General features: G+C 38.7%; 4 protein-coding genes across 4 annotated transcripts; 1 reads left to right on the forward strand and 3 right to left on the reverse strand.

Annotated features, from left to right (window-relative positions):
* Positions 1 to 573: 573 nt before the first annotated feature.
* Positions 574 to 4,895, reverse strand: LOC148729074 (uncharacterized). The gene is made up of 6 exons (XM_088725076.1): positions 4,853 to 4,895; positions 3,921 to 4,147; positions 3,439 to 3,553; positions 2,122 to 2,155; positions 1,434 to 1,560; positions 574 to 1,137 (listed from the first exon to the last, which is right to left on the reverse strand). Exons 1-6 carry the CDS (start codon positions 4,893 to 4,895, stop codon positions 574 to 576), a joined length of 1,110 nt encoding a protein of 369 aa, XP_088581202.1.
* Positions 4,896 to 12,871: 7,976 nt separating this feature from the next.
* On the forward strand, positions 12,872 to 14,404 carry LOC148729075 (uncharacterized). The gene is made up of 4 exons (XM_088725077.1): positions 12,872 to 12,989; positions 13,144 to 13,283; positions 13,583 to 13,711; positions 13,801 to 14,404. The coding sequence occupies exons 1-4, from the start codon at positions 12,872 to 12,874 to the stop codon at positions 14,317 to 14,319; spliced, it is 906 nt and encodes a 301-aa protein (XP_088581203.1). The 3' UTR covers positions 14,320 to 14,404.
* Positions 14,405 to 17,002: 2,598 nt separating this feature from the next.
* On the reverse strand, positions 17,003 to 18,771 carry LOC148729076 (putative skeletal organic matrix protein 5). Its single transcript, XM_088725434.1, has 3 exons — positions 18,744 to 18,771; positions 18,126 to 18,252; positions 17,003 to 17,830 (listed from the first exon to the last, which is right to left on the reverse strand). The coding sequence occupies exons 2-3, from the start codon at positions 18,186 to 18,188 to the stop codon at positions 17,312 to 17,314; spliced, it is 582 nt and encodes a 193-aa protein (XP_088581560.1). The 5' UTR covers positions 18,189 to 18,252; positions 18,744 to 18,771; the 3' UTR covers positions 17,003 to 17,311.
* Positions 18,772 to 18,982: 211 nt separating this feature from the next.
* LOC148729077 (uncharacterized) lies at positions 18,983 to 21,513 on the reverse strand. The gene is made up of 4 exons (XM_088725078.1): positions 21,471 to 21,513; positions 20,545 to 20,822; positions 20,063 to 20,177; positions 18,983 to 19,233 (listed from the first exon to the last, which is right to left on the reverse strand). Exons 1-4 carry the CDS (start codon positions 21,511 to 21,513, stop codon positions 19,079 to 19,081), a joined length of 591 nt encoding a protein of 196 aa, XP_088581204.1. The 3' UTR covers positions 18,983 to 19,078.
* Positions 21,514 to 23,411: the final 1,898 nt, after the last annotated feature.

Below are 23,411 nucleotides of genomic sequence, written 5' to 3' on the forward strand. Positions count from 1 at the left end.
AAAAAGGAAGAGATCAAATTAGGAAGTAACGGCCATTAAAAGAAAAAAAAATATGAGGAACAGAGCCTCTCACAAAATATCTTTTCTATCGTTAATTACACGTTCAGCTGGGAGGTTTGGATTTTGCGACTCTAGCAAACAAAGCTTCTCCCCTCTAATTGCTACACTTTTCCTTGTAAATGATATACGCGAACTTGGTGTTATATCATGGTAATTATTAACAACTATTCACCGAAGTGAAAATGGCTGGTGGTGGATATTACTGAGCCACGAAGCGGCGAGTTAATTATCCATCACTAGCCACCGACACTTAAGGTGAATAGTTTTTTAAGCATATACTAAAACGATGACACATGTAACTTCCCTGCGCATACAGCTCGCGACATCGACGTTTAATGGATGTCGAATATGTCTCCTTAGCAAATTTCTATAGAGTTTTAATACTTGAATTCGCTTTGTACGATTGAAGCATCTTAGACTTGATGTCAAAAACTTATGTTTGAGACAAATCTGACCAGAGGAGAAGATAATGCTGAACCTGCTCTATTATTAGCTAGTAAGCTGTACATTTTTCTAATTCATGATGGCTTCTTGACTTGAAATTTGGGGAGTGAACTGCCACTGCACCAGGATGTACCCCATGGCTTTGATGTGCTTGTCTCCGTCGTCTGACTTGTGTGTTGCTTCATTTCCACACGTGTTGGAGTCATCATGATGACCTCCCGTACCAAAACCAATTCGGGAGACACAATAGGCGCAATCATTATACTCGTTAGCGATGATACCGATTCTTGCTTTGGAATGAGGTGAGTCGTCCCCCACAGCATTGAAACCTTCCCTGTGGCAGTGGGGCTGTAAATAGGCCTCAGTACCAATGAACTCCTTCCACGTGTTACGACCCAATGAGGTGGAGTGGTATTTTCCATCAGCGATCAGTGAGTGCAGAGAATTGGCGTACTTGTTGATAACAGCGAAGTTGGCCTGTTGATAGATCTTTAGACCGAGACAGATCTTGGAGAAGGATGTGTTCCAGTACGTCTGTAACTTGGTCTCTTGTAAGTCAAACCCAGTCTTCCCTCCAGAGGGGTTATAAGCTTTTCTGTCGCTCCAGAAATCAGAGTGGTAATGGTAGGTTCTCTGATATTGATAATAAATGATTTTTTTCTTATTTAGTGTGATAGCCATTATAGACTGTTTTAGGCTCACGGTCATTAACTAATCATAAGCGACTCCTGGTGGTTGTAAGGAAGACCGTAGCCATAACTTGCCCGTCTTGTAAAGATGAGTGAACGGTCGAGCGAACGACTTTTGATAGCTGTAAAGGAAACAGCATACACTTTCTCACAAACACTATTTCGCTTACTTACACTGACCTGTATCTCGAATGAATTTCAAATGATTTTATACTTTATTAATAGCAAATCAATTTATACCTTGTTGCCATCAATTTTCATGACAGGTGTCCATCCTCTATCTCCGCATCCAAAGTCTCCCATATGACAGAAAACGGAAATTGGCTTTGAGTCCAAGAGCAGGACAACCTTACCACTCTTGTCCAATCTGTTGGATAAAATACTTTGTGAGAACTGGTAGTACATAGCGAGACTTTGGCATATTTAGTAGGTCTTATAACTTTTCAAAAGACACAACGTACGTTTCAATTCTTTTCCAAAAAGAATTCGGCTCGGATGATTATCATAAACGATCAGGAGCTGGATTGTTGTTAAAATAATTGCTTTTATCATATAAGGGGCAAAATTACTGAATTGTGATTGGCTGAAAATCGCTTAGCAACGGCTGCCAAGGTAAATAAAATTCTGTTTGTTTTGGCGTCCCGTCTTACGCGAGATCAGTAAGAAAACATTTTGCTCCTTATATTATAAACAAGTAATCACATGGTTCCTCGTAAAATTAAGGATTAATATCACTTGTGTTTTCGGAAGTTGCAAAAATTTCCCTCGTCGCTGCGCGACTCGGACAATTTCAGCAACTTCCGAAAACACGCGTGATATTAATCCATAATTTTTACTCGGCCCCATGCGATTATCTACACTTATTCCTTCTGATGGCATATCTCGTTCTTACCTATTTCTGATATTGTCATTGAGCTATTTTACTTACATATTCCTTTCGTAAATTTCCTTGCATGTTGAGACTGAAAGAAGAGTAAGATATGAATATTAATCTTCTCGGTAGCATTGTGAGTAGTTTTGCATTCATGTGATCATTAAAAGCATCAAGTTTCCTCCAAATTTTTGTAACCTGATCAATACAAGGCAGATGATTAACATAAACAAAATCACCCTCTCTGATAACTTAACAACGAACCCTTAAACAACAACAGAAAAAAGAACGTGTGGTATTTTATAAAGTCTGATTGAAACGAATATTTACATTTAAAGAGAAAAAAACACAAATGAAAGGCGTTTACTTTGAAACAGAGCATCACAAGAAACCTCATGGAAACATCAAAAGAGATTCATTACTTATTGTGCAGATTTTTCCATCCCCAAAGTATCCAGGTTTGCATGAACACTTGTATGATCCTTCAGTATTGTTGCACACAGCATTGGCATTACAGCTATGTGTACCTGTAGCACACTCGTCAGTGTCTGAGAAGAAATTAATAACTTTTGATGGCGGGACAATTCTCCAAAGAATGATTTTCATTTGAGCGTTAAAGGTAACCAATGGTCTGCTGGTTTTTGTCCTGCCCTGTGATTGGTTCAAATACTGGAGCCATACCCTTAATAAAACGTATCAAAACCAACTGCAACTCAATCACTCGTCATTTCCCGGCCTGCAAAGCTGGCGTATGTTAGCCCCTTACAGAGGTAAAGAGGGGCAGAGCCGCCAAAAGGAGCAGCTTACCAAACGCCTCGCTTCTCTGCCACTCATTTTTACCTCTCAAACCGCACTCAAAACTGCAAGCTACGCAGAATCGCGTTTTCTCACCCTTAGGCTTGCTGGCTTGTTTTTTCTTTGACTTGTCATTAATTTCTGCTGGATTTTTTCCTTTTTTTCTGATTGGCTGCCATGATTAGTAAGGGTCTCGCTTTTCGACATTCGGTTAAAAGGAGTAATAAGTTTTTGCGATGATTCAAATACAGCCTAGTGTAAAAAAGTAATTCAGATAAAGAACGAGATCGGTTCGTTCTTGGCAAATGGACTTTGAAATATTTTTTTTTCTAGTAATGAACAGGCGGGTGGCTCTGAATGATGCCCCCAAACCACGGTGGATGAGTAGTTAAAGCATAAATTTCGAAGTAAGCCTTGTTTGATCTCCTCTTTTTCATGAAGAAGAATTGACAGGTAAAGAAGAAGATCTACATTCCTTTGATAATCACCGCAGGTAAATCTCCTTTAACAGCTTTTCTCGTCCCGCTGGCTAGATAGTTTTGAACGTCCTCACTTATTTAAAAAACAAGTTCTGTTTACCTTGGCCGCAGTCTTCTCCTTTGAATCCAGCAGAACACAAACAGCGATAGCCTTTGTCAGTAAAACCACTTTGACAAGTGCCTTCATTCTTACAGCGGTTTGTAACACATGTGCTCTAAAGCCAAAGAGATAAATTAGTAATCAAGTACACTTCCCTTCAAACTGATGATAATTAGACTTAGTCATCACAATTGCATCTTAAGCCTTGTCATTCTCTTGAGACTGAGCCGATAAATGTTCATCGCGTTCGCTTTAGCCGCCTTTCAGTTTTATATTTCTGCATTTTGTAAACTTGTATTTTTGTTGGTTCTTTATTAGTTCAGACCTCTTCCTCTATCGAGCGTTTAAAATCATTGCTGTAAGTGGCCACGAAAGAACACGCCTTTTGGCAGTTACACCTACAACAAACTTAGTTGCATTATTGAAATATTTTTCGTTACTTTTTGGACCAATTAATAGATAGATTAACAAAGAATACTCGCATCAGCAGAATGATGAAAATAATCTATGTTCTCCTCCAGCTCATGTTCGTGTCCTTCGTGAGTGACATCATTCAGTTCGCATAGATACTCTCCACGTTCCTCTGCTCTTTTATCGAGATTAATACTGACACAGTCGGGTTCCATGTAGCACACGTTCTTACAAAACCCTGCGTTCATGATTTCCACCACGCGAATCACGTGGTTTACCAGGCGTTTGCCATCAAAGGCTTATTCAGGTCCAAACTCCAAAGTGCGGCCTTCGTCTGTGTCACTGAAGTCTGGAATTAAACAAAAACCTAGAATGAGCGTAGTAGTAGTAGTAGTAGTAGTAGTAGTAGTAGTAGTAGTAGTATTAGTAGTAGTAGTAGTTCTTTATTTAATGTGGCACCACACTTAGCTACAAGCTACCTACCAGGAATCCCACAACAAAATATACAATAAAAATTACAACCTACATCAAGAAATTATGTACGTTAAGTAAAATGTTTTTACAAAAAGGATATTTCAAAATTTAAATATATATTTGTATAAACGTGTAGTAAAACAGAGATCAAAAACTAAAAAATTAAAATTTTAGGCGACGGATATCGTGAAGAAACGTTCTTGTGCCAGCCTTTGCGCGTATAGCATCTGGTATCGCGTTCCAAGTCTTAGCAGCAAAATAACGAAATGACTTAAGACCATGCTTGGTACTGTTAATCTTAGGTAAGGAAAGCATGTTAGTGCCTCTTAAATTATAATCAGTCCTCCTTGGTTTAACTAAGTCAGTAATAGGTCTGGGAGCCTTATATAGATAGCAGTTATTGACCGTTAGCAACATGTCTTGAATCCTACGACTCTTCGATGTCGTATGCAAGCCTATACAATCGAGCAAGTCTTCTTATAAGATACCGTTATCTTCGTATACATGATCTAAGCGTACGTTGATTTACCCTTTCCATTTTCTTTGTATTCCTTTCCCCACAGTGGTGCCATATCTGGCTACAATAATCAAAGTGAGGTAAAATAAATGAGGCAGGATATTTTTAAGCCTATTTAAAGCATTAACCTGACCCGACACCTTTCGACAGGTCGATGCAACATGAGTATCAAATTTGAGCTTGTCATCCAATGTTACAGCTAATAATTTTATTTCACTGGAAGTAGGTATTGGCCTCCCTGCACATTCTAACTGGAAATCATAATCAGTGTTTCCTAAAACCAAACCCTGATATTTGTCTGGATTTGCTAACATCCCATTCTGTCGAAACCACTGTGTTGAACTGGCTAAGTCTCGGTTTATACTTTCCTCCAATGCTCGGGAATCATGGTGTGATAAATAGAGTTTAGTGTCGTCTGCATAAAAAATTTACTGTTGACTATTAAGCCCTTCAATATCAGTCGCGCCGAGTGGCGAGAATAATAATTTAACACTTCAATGGTATTTTAAAAAAATTGATCACAAAAAAATACATTTCATAAGTCACAAAGGGTATTATAGAAACCTTCTAGATCTGCTTCTGAGAAGTTTGAAATATCATATGGTCAAAGCCTCAAACATAATTTTTTCAGACTACTCATCTAACCGCGCGAGTTTTTACAAAATATAAAGCTCTGCGCCAAGTTAAGTGGGCTGAATATTTTAAAGGAACCTCTTATTAATAAGTAGTCAGTTTCAGTTGTCACGGTGGTACAACTCCATGGCAACAAACATTGTATTTCCAAGTAGCTTTCATCTTCGATAATTTTAAGCCGAGATGAAAGAGAAAAGAGAATGAGATTTTCCTTGCTCCATTCGCTTTGCAACGAAGTCTCGGTGCTCATGCAGATTTGTCAACTTGCTCTAGAATGATCTTAGCACCACTGGCTTTCAAACTTGCGCTGCCACCTGAGATACCTACATAATACTGCACATGACAAATGTCAGACAGGAATGGATTTCCTGAATTATAGAGAAAAATGACGGTGATTCTCCATTTAGAATTAAAGATCCTTTCGAACCATGTTCGCAGAAAACTTCAAAATAACTATAAGTAATTGTGTCTGCTTTGTCTCTATTTCGTCCATAGAACAGATGCAAGCCATAACTTCTATAAGCCCATCAAGATCTACCAAAGAATAATTTATTTAGTCATGTAAAGCTTCAAAAATTTAATTTATAAAAAAGTGATCTACCACAAAAACAAGAGGAAAAACGCAATCGTTGGAAACTAAACAAAGATGCTTTAAAACAATAGCATTTCATAAACAGTTGAAAAGTTTATTTTTACCATAATTTTTTTTCCGCTAATGATAGGTTTAAGTAAAACTAACCTTGTGTTGCAGACATCATACTAGACAATGCCAAAAAAAGACAGATATAGATCAAATACATGTACATCATCGAGAAGAACTCATTCAGAAAGTTTTCCGAGAGAAGTATAAATTCATGTCCAACCCTACATGCAGGTGAAGCGATCTAAAAACTATTTTTTCTTGGGCATAACCTTCTAATCTATTTGCAGCCAATAGAAACTCAGCTGTTGCGTGAAGTATAGTTATTTAAATACTTCATTTCTTGTCAGGACGATGGAATAATTAATAATTTACATGTTTTTGCTTTTTTTGTCTAAGAGATTCAGTCTTTGGCTATTGTTTCGTAAATTTTACTGAACCGGCCTTAAATCCTTCTGTTACTTTGTTATCTAAAGAGGTCTTCATGTTCCTGTTTTTGTCAGTATATTGATCAGGTTGTTGGGTAAACTGATTCGACAGAGAATCGCATGTGGATTTACACACTTTGAAAGCATTCCTATCTTATTGCTGGATCATAAACTCCCTTAAAGGGAAAAGAAGCTTTTATGGGTTTATTGTAATGTATATTAATCAGCTTTAAAAAAAAGAACAACTGCGTAGGTCTTATAATTATGTGGCCTGCTTTGCAGTATGACCCTTTGAGCAAAAGCAGTATTTACCGTTAGCCATCAGTTAGTAGAGAGAGAGTTGGCATGATTTTTTATAAAGATAAGCTATTTTTGATGGCCAATTTACATACCGAGGCATATCTTACTCCCGACCAATAGTTCGGTAAATGAATAAAGGGAATAAGTTTATAAAGAAATTGTGGTGCTGCGTCAATGGGGGTAAAAAGTTAATTTGGGTTTATTCCCTAAGTTGAAATTGTAAATTGGCCACCGCAAAGAGTTAAAAAGCTGACGTTTTGAACATAGTTTATATCTGACCACTTGCAGCCCAGAGGCTGAATTACGGGTGCAGTGTAAGGTTGAGAACAGACGTCAGCAGATCAGGCGCCTCTGGCAGCCGCTTCAGTCTATCGATCTCACCTTCCCACCCATCCCACCCCAGGGGAGGACATCCATCACACAGTAGTCTCGTGTGTGGGAAATTAACGTCCCCTACCCCAACCTTGCAGGAGACGGGACCTCCATTTATTCGTCCCTATCCGAGAAGACAAGAATATCTAACCATTTCTTGATGTTATAGAAAGGTAGCATATTCTTCTCAATTAATTTAAGACCTTGAGTGTTGGTCCGGCCGGGGCTCGAACCCTCGACCTCCCGCACAACAGTTCAGCGCTCTATCCATTGAGCTAACCGGGAGGCGGTTTCGAGCGTTAGCCCGTCGTCATTCGCTCTGACGAAGGGCCAACGCTCGAATTGTCAGCTTTTTAACTCTTTACGGCGGCCAATTTCCAATTTCAATTCAGTTTATAAAATCAAATAGTTGGTAATTAGGTCATTGGGAAGCTTGGTAAAGTAAAATGATTAGTTTATTTTCTCCCAATGAATTGAATACCTGCTGGAAGAATGAATAAAGATAACGTGACTTCCAGGTCTTATTAGTCAAAAGAAAATCAGGAAGTTGTTATCACAAGGAAAACAAATTGAAGGAGATATTTTGCACTAATTTGCATACTTTTCGTAAAGTGGGTTTCAGAAAGCGATCTGTGATATGAAGAATTCGATTTTTATCTTTGTTCTGTTACTTTGGTATTTCATGATACCTGCTTCTGTCTCATCGAATGGTCAGTTTTACCATTACTCATTTCTGAGTGGGGATAGTGAAGGGAAAGTAGTCCTTCTTAATAATATTTACCGTTTCACACCCTTACCTGCTATTTGTTTAAATGGGTTTTTGTTATTTATTTCCGAAAAAAAAAAACTTTAAAGATTACTAAACACTTTTAAATTCCTTTAAACTCCCCAACGAAGAACCTCTGGGGTGAATGGATGATGAGTGGGCGGATGGTTTGTTTGAGTAAGTTTTTGTGCATTTCTTACGCAGCGAATTGCAAAGGATCTTCTGTCTTTTTTTTAGGTTGTTGTAATATTTTCTACTTATGTATCCACCTCTTTATTTATTTGTTCATTTTTTTTATTGTCGCAATGAAGGAGTTTACTCTTTTTTTGATTTCACACTTCTTGTTTGTATCCGCTGCTGTAGTTAGTGTGCTGATAAAGTAAGATATTTCTTCAGTTTTAGTCAACTTTTTCCCCAACAAACAACTGCCTCAGTCTGGGTGTATCGAGAAATTTACCTTTCATGGCAATTACGTAGCTTTTGAGTAAATATAATCTGTTGAAAATCAAGATGTCACACAGCAACGCTTTTTTGCAATACAGGTTCTTTGCAGAAGTGACTTGTTACTTGATCTGCATCATTCTAGGATTTATCCAACGATTCAGTTCGCTTTACTAATTTAAACTAAGAACTTGCGTATTGACTGTGAAACTTTACCTCTCTTCTCTTTATTTTTGAGAATTTTCGAATTTAAACTTCTTGCATATGGCAGATGCAATACGGATAATTGCTACGAGAAATTAAAATGGAAGGCAAATGCCTAAGGGAGTTGAAACAGTCCGAATAGGAACGCGAATGGCTGGACAAATGGAAAAAACAATTTAGGATGCTTAAAGATTTGTACGAATAATCTGCCGATAATTATTCAAACTTATTAATAAACCCAACTATTGCTATAGTTACATGTATTATTAATTGCTATCTGCAAGTTTCCTGCAGATGGCGGTACGAAACATTACTACCGAGAAATTGAATGGAACACAAATCCCTGAGGAAGTTTAAGCAGTGCGAATAGGATCACAAGTGAATGGACGAATTGAAAAATTTAGGAATTTACTTAAGTATTTTGACGGATAAACTGTCGTTAAATACTTAAGGTACTAAACCTCAATGTTATTGAGGAGGAAAGTTTCTAAAGAAACTGTTTTGCTGCGTCGGTGGGGGTAACAAGGTAATTTGGTTTAGTTTGTCAACTAACTTCAAATTTTCAGACAATGGAAACAAGCACATCAAAGCCGTGGGGTACATCCTGGTGCAGTGACAGGGAACATAGTTAACTTCCCAACTTTCAAACTGAGAAACCATCATCAAGTAGAATAAATGTAGTATCCTAAAGCTTTAAGGCATATAAAGCAGTGGGTTTAAAATCATCACCTCCTCTGGTCTAATTTGTCTCAAACATCACTTTTTGAAATCCAGTCCAAGAAGTTTTAATTGTGCGAAGCCAATTCAGGTTTTAAAAACGAAGATGAATTTGGCAAGAAAGACATAGTCGATGTTGATGATACATCGATGTCATGAACTGTATGCGCAGAGAAGTCATGCACTGAGGAAAGTGAACAAAAATATTTCCTTTTTTTTTTTGCGCGATTCACCCTTTGGTCTCGACTCCCGCTTCTGTCCACTCATGTCAAAATGCCGAAAACTGCATCTGTTCTGCTAGAGAGCCACGGGCGTTGACGATTTATATTGGAAATAATTGGCTCAGATGGGAGAACAAACCAAATGTTCTGGAAAAAGTAATACCTCCCAAAGTATTACCTGCTTTTCTCGCTCTAACCAGAACCACCCAGTTTTTCTGTACCATGTGTTCTGAACGTCAGCCTCCACGCGAAATACGAATGTAGATATTCACAGCATCATCATTAGCCTTTGAATATATTTCTCTCCGGAATATTTTCCGTAATCATAACCTCCCTCTGCACAACTTCAGATGTCCCCCTTTTAATTCAAAAACTATTATTGCCTGAGGGAGGAAGGGGACTAGTCTCCTTCACAGCCGTTGTTTGGGCTCGTCACGCAACGCTCCCTCCCCCACCAATCATCTCCTTCGCAGCCGTTGTTTGGGCTCGTCAAGCAACGCTCCCTCCCCCACCAACTGGCTGCTTAAACCCGAGCCGTATTCCTTTCCCTTTGTTTAGATTTCACGGTGACTGCACGTGATAATGCGCGTTTGCACCAATCACACGTCGCCTTTGGTTTCACGATAAAACCAATCAAATTTCAATGACGTAAGTTTCCCGCGTAAATTCATCGGCGCTTTCTGGAGAAGTTGCCAGTCATCTAAAACATTTCCCATGGATGTAACTCCGAAGAAATTGGTAGAAAGTAGTTCAAGATGCTTCATCTGTTCCTCGATTTCACTCACAAAGGATAAAATTTACATTTTCGGTAAAAAGTTCATTTGATGTTGTTGAACTAATTATTTGTTCTTCGCTCACTGTTGACGGGTAGTCTGGAAAATCCGGAATTCCGCCGGAATATTTCAACGTCTGTTTTTTTTTCATTCAAAACGACTCCGGTGCTTTCCCGGAATTGAAATTGTGTAAATGGCAGACTGACCCTCGGATAGTTTTCGGTTAATCCTCGGAGTATCAGTATTCGGAGCTCTTACACTGTTACCTTTGCGGCTCATTTTATTAAAAAACGTGCCTTAAGCACGTTAAAGAACTGTTTTACCCTGATTGGGAATACAGCGACTCATACCAGGACTACATCATACCTAACAAACGACTTCAAAATCTAAAAGCATGTGAGAATAAGTCACGTGATATTACATAACGAAACAACCGGAAATGAAATTAACGAAACGGAATTAAAATGGTAGCCACATACACTCTTCGGTAAAGTCTTGAAAAAAGAAAAAAAAAGAATTGAAACAACAAGCCTTCAAAAATTCAGGGCTCTCTTGGTAACATCGGAAACCATCAAATAATCTTCGTGTTAATCATCGGAGTATATTCGGAGCTCGTACACTCTTCGGAAAATCATCGGAGTCGTTTTGAATTAAAAAAACAGACTTTGAAATATTCTGGCGGAATTCCGACGGAATTCCGGATTCCGGCTTTTCCAGACTACCACTTATATTAATTGTAAAAGGAACATATATAAAGTTAAATAACAAAGACGAAGCTAAAATGGCACGTTAAGAGAAGTAAGGAATTGGTTCTTGACTTACCACTGTCTTACAACATGTGCTTCATCGATAGCCACAGCACATAACCTCGCAAGGTATACATCATCGATCACCACGATCATTTGAAGAACCCGAATGATTTAGGGCTACAATTACGAGTTTAATTACAGGAAAATCCTCCTTGAACTTAAGAATTTGATAGCGAGTGAGTTATAAAGAAAACAAACTTTATTCAAATTAAAGAGAAAGCTTTCGCCGTAACATTTTTATTTGTAAAGGTAGTTAAAGGGCTTCCGAACAAATTTTCAAACATTTTTTTGAAAAGTAACTGTCACGACGTGACACCTGTCAATTGAAGAGTAAAAAAAGCATACGCTTTTGAAGAAATAGCAGTACTGGTGTGACAAACACACACAAGTTAGCTGATCAGACGACGATTTTCTCGTAAAGAGAAAAAACAGAGATCTTACGGAAAGTATTTTTCATTTCCAACGACGATTAATCTTCGAAGATTTACCTCTGTTACGTTTTAAAATGTCACGGAAAGTCAAATTGTAAGTGAATGCGAATATGTGTTTTGGAGTTGTCAGTCTGCTTGTTTTTTTTTTCTGTAATGGCGTGTGTAAATCGGTTATTCTTCCACCGAAAAGCTGAAGTCAATGAGACTCTTTCTACCTAGACACAAGGAGATTTAATGCGACTTTTATTCATCGAATTCATGCGTTTCTGCCGTGAAATTTACGACGAAAGTGTGTTTTAGGATTTTGAACTGGTGCTGAATAAAATTCTTTCTTAGCCTAAACTTATGAATTCGTTTGTATCTGGTGCATGTCAAACCCATGTGTAACTTAAAGGTCAAACAGGGATTGTCACTCACTAAATTGGCTCGGCATTAGGTCTTGTGATCGCCTTCGTAAAAAATTGGTTTTTTTTGTTATTGTTGTTGTCGTTTTACTAGTCCGCGTTTTACTTGCCCGCGTTTTACTAGTCTGCGTTTTACTAGTCCGCGTTTTACTAGTCCTCGTTTTACTAGTCCGCGTTTTACTAGTCCGCGTTTTACTAGTCCGCGTTTTGCTAGTCCGCGTTTTACTAGTCCGCGTTTTACTAGTCCGCGTTGTACTAGTCCGCGTTTTACTAGTCCTCGTTTTACTAGTCCGCGTTTTACTAGTCCGCGTTTTACTAGTCCGCGTTTTACAAGACCGCGTTTTACTAGTCCGCGTTTTACTAGTCCGCGTTTTACTAGTTCGCGTTTTACTAGTCCGCGTTTTACTAGTCCGCGCTTTACTAGTCCGCGTTTTACTAGTCCAGTCCATTCCCGTCCAGTCTGCGAAATACCATATGCTTTTGTATTTTGGCTTGACAGATTTAATTTTCACGAGAAAAGAAGTTTTCCACCTTAGACTGTAAAGTTGAAAATCTCAGTTGAAAGTTTATGGCAACTTTGTTTTAGTGTAAAATTAACAACTATTCACCAAAGTGGAGGTGGTTAGTGGTGGATATTTACCGAGCCGCGAACATATGATCAAATGGATAGAAAACCTATTTACCAAAAGCACAGCCATCGACAAGCTCAACGCAGTCCTTATCGTAAAAGTAATATATGGACCAAAAACAAAACAATAATGGCCTCAGTTAATTGTGTGGGCATGCATGCATGTAAACATGGTCAGCTCATTAAAAATAAACATATAAATTTGATTCTATAAAACTGCAATATATTCGCTCTCAAATGGGCCCCTCATTTTTCAACAGATAGATGGCTATATTACGAGCAGTATTCAAAGGCTATGATAATTTCTTTACAGGAAATTGTACAATGCGATCGAATGAAGTTAAAAATAAACTTCAAACAGGAACTTGTTTATTGGATGTCGGTGAGTGTGAGCAAGAAAATACGAGTTGTGTTTAACAATGATAACAAAAAGTAAGGAAGCAAAATCAACACAATCCGAGTTATTCACCGGTTGAGCAACACAGAAAACATTTCATGACGTTGATAAATTTTTAATATGCGCTTACTTTTCGCAGTTTATTTCATCGCAAATGTCCTCGCTTTGTTCGCTGTTTTAATCCGCGTCAGACAACAATCCTGTACCGCCAATCACTGCGGTGAGATCAGCAAGGACATCAAGAAGCTTCGAACCGAAGTAAAAAATCTTGTTGCGCTGGTAAAGGACGCTTTGCCTCCAAAGCTTCCAGGTACTTTTTTCGGTGATATGTTTTTATTTTTGAAGTGTTGTCGATGCACTCAGATCTTAAAATCGTAGTCTTATCTTCCTTATAGTCTGTCCCTTCTCTTCTTGCAAGGAGCAGTACGACATAGGAAAGTAAGTATATAGTGAAGTGATTTAATTGCGAGTTTCCAAAACGTTCGCTTGATCGCAGGATGTTTATACAGTCAGAGGACCTTTTGCCTACTTACAGGCTGACTTACTCCGTTAAATCTGACTTATTCTTTTTCCATAAGGTCGAGACGAAGCCAAGTGTACCCGCTGATGTTTGGTTCACAAAAGATTCCTGTTTACTGTCACATGGGAAACTTTGGATGCGGGGGTGGAGGATGGACGCTGGCCATGAAAAGATTAACGGCGCAAAGGTAAACTCCTTGTCTCCTTTCAGAAACTCTATAGATTACTGATTGCAAAAAAAGAGAAAAAATTGGAAAATTGTTTTTTCGCTTTTCAGAGAACCTTCCATTACAATTCCCATTTCTGGAGCAACAGAAATACATATAAACTTGCTGGAGGCAGGACTGGCTTTGATTTACAAGAGACTAAGTTACCGACCTACTGGAACACACCCTTCTCCAAGATCTGCCTCGGTATAAAGATTGGTCATCAGCTCAGGTTCATTGTGATCAACAGGCACGCCAACTCACTCTATTCACTGATCGCTGACGGGAAATACCGCGCCACCTCATTGGGTCGTAACACGTGGAAGTGGCTGATTGGCTCACAGGCCTCCTTTCAGCCCCACTGCAACAAAGAAAGTTTCAATGCGGTGGGAGACGACCCTCGGCAATCCAAAGCAAGAATCGGCATCACCGCCAACCAGCAGAATGACTGCTCTTCTTGTGACTCCCGAATTGGTTTTGGTACAGGAGGTCTACATGATGACTCTAACACATGTGGCAATCAAGCAACACACTCGCCAGACAATGGAAACAAGCATATCAAAGCAATGGGGTACATTCTGGTGCAGTGACTGGGGACACAGTTAGCTTCCCAAATTTTAAGCCAAGAAGCCATCATCAAGTAGAAAATGTAGTATCCTAAAGCGCAGAAGCTAATAAAACAATAGGTTCAAAATTATCTCTTCTGATCCGATTTGTCTGTCAATTATAGATTTTTTGTGGTCAGTCTAAGACGCGTTAATTGTGCTAATTCAAATTTTACGAATGCGGTAGATATTGGCTACGAAGACGTATTCGGTGTTCATTATACGTCCACATCGCAGGCTGTAGGCCAAGGGAAGTCACGATCAGATAACACACTAAAGGTGATACACGAAATAGCGACTTTTTAATTCTTTTGGAGCCCACAGACATTAACTATTTGTACGAAAAATAACTGGCTCGGATAAGAGAAGTAACGGAACCCAAAAAGTAGCACTCAAGTTAAAATATTGCCTACTTTTCCCGCTCTCATTAAAATCAACGACTTTTCTGTACCATTTGCTTAAGACGGTAGTTTCCACGTGGAATACGAATGAAGATATTAATTTTAACACGATGATCATCAGTTCTTCAACTGAACGGATTTCCTTCCGGAATATATCCGTTAGTCATGACCTCTTACACCACACCTTCAGATGACACCTTTTAATTCATAAATAATCCCAAAAGGATCAGTCAGATTTCATTTCCAAATTTTATAGAAAAGAATTCAGTAGTTGTCTCATGCAAAAGAAAGGATAGTTTTGGAACTAGTCATGATTTATCACCGGGAGGGTTTAGGGGATTTCGGAGGGCCGATCAGTCGTTAGCCTCCTACGCAGTCGTTCTTTGGGCTCGTCACGTAATCTTCCTCTCCCTCGAACGTCTGCTGAAACGAATGGGCACATTCCTTTCCTATTTTTCAAAACGATCTGTCGGAGAGCACGTGGAGATCACCTAAGAGCCAATTGGCGCTTGGTTATTGTTTAATAGAAAGCTAATCATAAGCTGTGATAAAACAACTCCCAAGAGGGGGTTTAATTTTCTCGCGTTTCTTATTATTCATGGAAAACAGATCTCAAAACCTTGCTTCACAAACTCCGGAAAAAATCGTCGGAAAGAACTGTTTTCTGTGCAGCTTTCCGTTAATCCCGCAGGCGAGAATAAGAGTGTTTGGTAAGAGTTCAGTGGATATTGCACACTTAACTGAATGCGCTGTGCAAACAGATTTGAATGTGTTTTCGTCCAGCGACCGTTCTTCTGCAATAAGTGCTACAAGCGGTTACTTCGTTTTGAAAAAGCTAAAACAAATCTGCGATCCCTTCAGGATGAGATAAAAAAAAGACTTGGAGAAAGTAGCAAATAAAACGAAACGCTCACGTCGAAATTCCGTTGAAAAGGACAGGGACATTGAGAACATTGACGTCCCGATCGAACCTACAACAGCTTTACAACTGCAGCAACGATCTGCAGCGAAATCACTGAAATTTTAACAATCCCCTACCACTTCTACTTCTTCTAACGCCGAAAATGATCGAACAATGGGCGAAAGTTATGATATACTCGGTGGAAGCACTTAGCTAAAAATGCCCAGGAAACACCATCACGTCAACAAGAAAAAATTTATCAAGGTTCAAAGTTTGCTGCCTTGATCGGAAAGCGCGCTGTGATTGGTCTAATTAAACAACCCATTCGTTTCAGCAGACGTTCGTGGGAGAGGAAGATTGCGGAAGATTGCGTGAGAAGATTGAGCCCAAAGAACGTCTGCGAAAGAGGCTAATCAGTCGTCGCCTACAGATCATGGAGCCGTGGAGGGGAAGAGGTGAACAAAGAAAACTGACTACCAATTTAATGCCAACAAGGCGGAATGGGGGGTCATAAGAATCAAAATCCTCTGGACCTCCCCCCTGTTATGACTGTTCCCTTACAACAGACATTGTTTATTTTGTTGCACGTGATGCCATCCACTGTTCGGTTCTGACTTGTCAGTTATAATCCGTCGGTGGGGTTAGGTGGCTCTGTTAGGTTCATGAATGTAAATATGGGATGAGGAAGTCGTTTATATAGCGCCAGTAGTTGTCGATATCTGTTGAGCGACTGAGAGTCTGTTCTAAGATAGTATACCAGCTATTCAAAGCCAAAGTTATTGACATTAGTTGGAAACTAATAAATAGTAGAACTTTCTGCTAGCCCAATCCAGGCTCGGTCCGAATATTGTGATTCGCAACTCATTACCGACCGGACTTTTTCTCATTGTAACCTACAGACTATATTTGCGGCAAAACTGTCCAATTAGTTTACACTACCGAAACTTGTAGCACTCGACCGACAAAATGCTCTTAACTTGAGTGAGATGATGACGAGTGGTCAGTCACCACCACCGACAACATTCCTTTTTAAGTCAACTCTTTCCTGAGCGATCGACGTGAACCATCAACTGAACTGAAAATAATTATAAGTTGTTAATGACGGTGTCTTTATTATTTATAGGAAGAATTGTTTTGCCGGTGAGGTTATAGGCTCTTCAGCTCTGTAAAACTTCAAGCAAACCATAAGATATCAGTATAAAAGGAAGAGTTCAAATCAGGAAGTAACGGCCCTTTAAAAAAAAGGCAATGTAGAACAGTACCTTACACAACTATCTTTTTCTGTCGTTAATTACACGTTCAGCTCGAGGGTTTTGGATTCTACGATTCTAGGTAAACAAAGCTTCTCCCATCTAATTGCTACACATTTCATTGTAAATTAGTCACGAGAATTTATTGTTAGAGCATGATAAAGTGATTAACAACTCTTCACCGAAGTGGAAATGGTTGGTGGTGGATATTTACCGCGCCACGAGGCGGCTAGGTAATTATCCATCGACACTTGATGTGCATAATTGTTTTACTTCGAGATACTAAAACGGTGAGACATGTAACTTCTTTGCTCATACAGCCCGCGAAACCGACGTTTCATGAATATGGAATTTGTCTTCTTGGCCAATTTCTACTTCGTTTTTAAAGCTTGAATTAAAATTTGGGAAGTGAACTGTGTCCCCAGTTACTGCACCAGGATGTATCCCATGGCTTTGATGTGCTTGTTTCCATTGTCTGGCGAGTATGTTGCTTCATTGCCACAGGTGTTGAAGTCATCAGGGTAACCTCCTGTACCAAAACCAATTCGGGAGTTGCAAGAAGAGCAGTCATTCTCGTTGTTAGCGATGATTCCAATTCTTGCTTTGGAATAACCTGAATCGCTTCTCTCTGCATTGAACCCTTCCTTGTTGCAGTTTTGCTGCAAAGAGACCTCCGAACCAATCAACTTCTTCCACCTGTTACGACCCAGTGAGGTGGCGTGATATATTCCAGCGGCGATCAGTGAGTGCAGGGAGTTAGCGTGCTCATTGATTACAGTGAAGTTGGTCTGTTGTTCAATCCTCATACCGAGACAGATCTTGGAGAAGGATGTGTTCCAGTAGGTCGGTAACTTGGTCTGTTGTAAGTCAAACCCAGTCTCTCCTCCAAAAAGGTTATAAGCTTTTCTGTCGCTCCAGAAATGAGAGTCGTAATGGAAGGTTCCCTGAAATCGATGATAAAGGAGTTTTTCTTATTTAGTTTGATACCCGTTATAGACTGTTTTAGGCTCACGGTCATTAACTAATCGTAAGCGACCCTTGGTGTTTGTTGGAAAGACAGTTGCCATTTTTTTTCCGCCTCGTAAAGATGAGTGAACGGTCGAGCGAACGACTTTTGGTAGTTGTAAAGGAAACGGCATACATTTTCTCATATACCCTATTTCGCTTACTTACACTGACCTGTATCTGCCATGAATTTTAAATGATTTTATACTTTATTGATAGCAAATCAATTTATACCTTGCTGCCATCAATTTTCATGACAGGTGTCCATCCTCCATCTCCGCATCCAAAGTCTCCCATGTGACAGAAAACGGAAATTGGCTTTGAGTCCAAGAGCAGGACAACCTTACCACTCTTGTTTAATCTGTTGGATAAAATACTTTGTAAGAACTGGTAGTACATAGCGAGACTTTTGCATATTCAGTAGGTCTTGTAACTTTTCAAAAGACACAACGTACGTCTCAATTCTTTTCCAAAAAGAAGCTAGTCGGCTCGGATGATTATCATAAAGGATCAGGGGCTGGATTGTTTTTAAATTAATTGCTTTTATTCCTTCTGGGTCCAGTTGTTCAAAGGCCGATTAGCTCTAGCCCAGGGTTAAATTTTAATCCAGGTTTCTAAATTTCTCTAATCAAAAGCCATTTTGGGATAATTTTCCTAGTTCTTTTTAGGACATTCAATTATCAAATTGTAGACAAATGGAATTAAGCTGAATTTTCTTTCAGAGCTTTCAGATCTAAAATCAAATTTCACACTAACCCTGGGTTATCTTAACACAGCTTTGAACAACCCGGCCCTGATGGCTTATCTCGTTCTTACCTATTTCTGATATTGTCATTGAGCTATTTTACTTACATATTCCTTTCGTAAATCTCTTTGCATGTTGAGACTGAAAGAAGAGTAACATATGAATATTAATCTTCTCGGTAGCATTGTGAGTAGTTTTGCATTCATGTAATCATTAAAAGCATCAAGTGTCCTCCAAATTTTTGTAACCTGATCAATACAAGGCAGGTGATTAACATAAACAAAATCACCCTCTCTGATAACATAATACGAACCCTTAAACAAAAACAGAAAAAAGAACGTGTGGTATTTTATAAAATCTGATTGAAACGAATATTGACATTTAAAGAGAAAAAAACGCAAATGAAAGGCGTTTACTTTGAAACAGAGCATCACAAGAAACCTCATGGAAACATCAAAAGAGATTCATTACTCATTGTGCAGATTTGTCCATCCCCAAAGTATCCAGGTTTGCATGAACACTTGTATGATCCTTCAGTATTGTTGCACACAGCATTGGCATTACAGCTATGTGTACCTGTAGCACACTCGTCAATGTCTGAGAAGAAATTAATAACTTTTGATGGCGGGGCAATTCTCCTAAGAATGATTTTCATTTGAGCGTTAAAGGTAACCAATGGTCTGCTGGTTTTTGTCCTGCCCTGTGATTGGTTCAAATACTGGAGCCATACCCTTAATAAAACGTATCAAAACCAACTGCAACTCAATCACTCGTCATTTCCAGGCCTGCAAAGCTGGCGTATGTTAGCCCCTTACAGAGGTAAAGAGGGGCAGAGCAGCCAAAAGGAGCAGCTTACCAAACGCCTCGCTTCTCTGCTACTCATTTTTACCTCTCAAACCGCACTCAAAACTGCAAGCTACGCAGAATCGCGTTTTCTCACCCTCAGGCTTGCTGGCTTGTATTTTCTTTGACTTCTCATTCATTTCTGCTGGATTTTTTCCTTTTTTTTTCTGATTGGCTCCCATGATTACTAAGGGTCTCGCTTTTCGACATTCGGTTAAAAGGAATAATAAGTTTTTGCGATGATCCAAATACAGCCTAGTGTAAAAAAGTAATTCAGATAAAGAACGAGATCGGTTCGTTCTTGGCAAATGGACTTTGAAATATATTTTTTTTCTGGTAATGAACAGGCGGGTGGCTCTGAATGATGCCCCGAAACCACGGTGGATGAGTAGTTAAAGCATAAATTTCGAAGTAAGCCTTGTTCGATCTCCTCTTTTTCATGAAGAAGAATTGACAGGTAAAGAAGAAGATCTACATTCCTTTGATAATCACCGCAGGTATATCTCCTTTAACAGCTTTTCTCGTCCCGCTTGCTAGATAGTTTTGAACGTCCTCACTTATTTAAAAAACAAGTTCTGTTTACCTTGGCCGCAGTCTTCTCCTTTGAATCCAGCAGAACACAAACAGCGATAGCCTTTGTCAGTAAAACCACTTTGGCAAGTGCCTTCATTCTTACAGCGGTTTGTAACACATGCGCTCTAAAGCCAAAGAGATAAATTAGTAATCAAGTACACTTCCCTTCAAACTGATAATAATTAGACTTAGTCATCACAATTGCATCTTGGGCCTTGTCATTCTCTTGAGACTGAGCCGATAAATGTTCATCGCGTTCGCTTTAGCCGCCTTTCAGTTTTATATTTCTGCATTTTGTAAACTTGTATTTTTGTTGGTTCTTTATTAGTTCAAACCTCTTCCTCTATCGAGCGTTTGAAATCATTGCTGTAAGTGGCCACGAAAGAACACGCCTTTTGGCATTTACACCTACAACAAACTTAGTTGCACTATTGAAATATTTTTCGTTACTTTTTGGACCAATTAATAGATAGATTAACACAGAATACTTGCATCAGCAGAATGATGAAAATAATCTATGTTCTCCTCCAGATGATGTTCGTGTCCTTCGTGAGTGACATTATTCAGTTCGCATAGATACTTTCCACGTTCCTCTGCTGTTTTATCGAGATTAATACTGACACAGTCGGGTTCCATGTAGCACACGTTCTTACAAAACGCTGCGATCATGATTTCCACCACGCGAATCACGTGGTTTACCAGGCGTTTGCCATCAAAGGCTTTTTCAGGTCCAAACTCCAAAGTGCGGCATTCGTCTGCGTCACAGAAGTCTGGAATTAGACAAAATCTAGAATGAGCGTGGTAGTAGTAGTAGTAGTAGTAGTAGTAGTAGTAGTATTATTATTAGTAGTAGTTCTTTATTTAATGTGGCACCACACTTAGCTACAAGCTACCTACCAGGAATCCCACAACAAAATATACAATAAAAATTACAACCTACATCAAGAAATTATGTACATTAAGTAAAATGTTTTTTACAAAAAGGATGTTTAAAAATTTAAATATATATTTGTATAAACGTGTAGTAAAACAGAGATCAAAAACTTAAAAGTTAAAATTTTAGGCGACGGATATCGTGAAGAAACGTTCTTGCGCCAGCCTTTGCGCGTATAGCATCTGGTATCGCGTCCCAAGTCTTAGCAGCAAAATAACGAAATGACTTAAGACCATGCTTGGTAATGTTAACCTTAGGTAAGGAAAGCATGTTAGTGCCTCTTAAATTCTAATCAGTCCTCCTTGGTTTAACTAAGTCAGTAATAGGTCTGGGAGCCTTATATAGATAGCAGTTATTGACCGTTAGCAACATGTCTTGAATCCTACGACTTTTCGATGTCGTATGCAAGCCGATACAATCGAGCAAGTCTTCTTATAAAATACCGTTATCTTCGTATACATGATCTAAGCGTACGTTGATTTACCCTTTCCATTTTCTTTGTATTCCTTTCCCCACAGTGGTGCCATATCTGGCTACAATAATCAAAGTGAGGTAAAATAAATGAGGCAGGATATTTTTAAGCCTATTTAAAGCATTAACCTGACCCGACACCTTTCGACAGATCGATGCAACATGAGCATCAAATTTGAGCTTGTCATCCAATGTTACACCTAATAATTTTATTTCACTGGAAGTAAGTATTGGCCTCCCTGCACATTTTAACTGGAAATCACAATCGGTGTTTCCTAAAACCAGACCCTGATATTTGTCTGGATTTGCTAACATCCCATTCTGTCGAAACCATTGTGTTGAACTGGCTAAGTCTCGGTTTATACCTTCCTCCAATGCTCGGGAATCAAGGTGTGATAAATAGAGTTTAGTGTCGTCTGCATAAAAAATTTACTGTTGACTATTAAGCCCTTCAATATCAGTCGCGCCGAGTGGCGAGATTAATAATTTAACACTTCAATGGTATTTTAAAAAAATAGATCACAAAAAAATACATTTCATAAGTCACAAAGAGTATTATAGAAATCTTCTAGATCTGCTTCTGAGAAGTTGGAAATATCTTATGGTCAAAGCCTCCATCATAATTTTTTCAGACTACTTATCTCACCGCGCGAGTTTTTACAAAATATAAAGCTCTGCGCTAAGTTAAGTGGGCTGAATATTTTAAAGGAACTTCTTATTAATAAGTAGTCAGTTTCAGTTGTCACGGTGGTACAACTCCATGCAACAAACATTATATTTCCAAGTAGCTTTCATCTTTGATAATTTTAAGCCGAGATGAAAGAAAAAAGAGAATGAGATTTTCCTTGCTCCATTCGCTTTGCAACGAATTCTCGGTGCTCATGCAGATTTGTCAATTTGCTCTAGAATGATCTTAGCACCACTGGCTTTTAAACTTGCACTGCCACCTGAGATACCTACATAATACTGCACATGACAAATGTCAGACAGGAATGGATTTCCTGAATTATAGAGAAAATGACGGTGATTCTCCATTTAGAATGAAAGATCCTTTCGAACCATGTTCGCAAAAAACTTCAAAATAACTATGTGTAATTGTGTCTGCTTTGTCTCTATTTCGTCCATAGAACAGATGCAAGCCATAACTTCTATAAGCCCATCAAGATCTACCAAAAAATAATTTATTTAGTCATGAAAAGCTTCACAAATTTAATTTATAAAAAAACTGATCTGTCACAAAAACAAGAGGAAAAACGCAATCGTTGGAAACTAAACAAAGGTGCTTTAAAACAATAGCATTTCTTCAACAATTTATAAGTTTATTTTTACCATAATTTTTTTTCCGCTAGTGATAGGTTTAAGTAAAACTAACCTTGTGTTGTAGACATCATACTACACAATGGCAAAACGAGACAGATATAGATCAAATACATGTACATCATCGAGAAGAACTCATTCCGAACGTTTTCCGAGAGAAGTGTAAATTCATGTCCAACCCTACATGCAGGTGAAGCGATCTAAAAACTATTTTTTCTTGGGCATAACCTTCTAATCTATTTTCAGCCAATAGAAACTCAGCTGTTGCGTGAAGTATAGTTATTCAAATACTTCATTTCGTGTCAGGACGATGGAATAATTAATAATTTACTTGTTTTTGCTTTTTTTGTCTAAGAGATTCAGTGTTTGGCTATTGTTTCGTAAATTTTACTGAACCGGCCTTAAATCCTTCTGTTACTTTGTTATCCAAAGAGGTCTTCATGTTCCTGTTTTTGTCAGTATATTGATCAGGTTGTTGGGTAGACTGATTCGACAGAGAATCGCATGTGGATTTAAACACTTTGAAAGCATTCCTATCTTATTGCTGGATCATAAACTCCCTTAAAAGGAAAAGAAGCTTTTATGGGTTTATTGTAATGTATATTAGTCAGCTTTAAAAAAAAAAAAAACTGCGTAG

The sequence above is a fragment of the Stylophora pistillata genome, chromosome 6 (assembly GCF_964205215.1).
Source record: "Stylophora pistillata chromosome 6, jaStyPist1.2, whole genome shotgun sequence".
In the NCBI taxonomy this organism is placed as follows: domain Eukaryota; kingdom Metazoa; phylum Cnidaria; class Anthozoa; order Scleractinia; family Pocilloporidae; genus Stylophora; species Stylophora pistillata.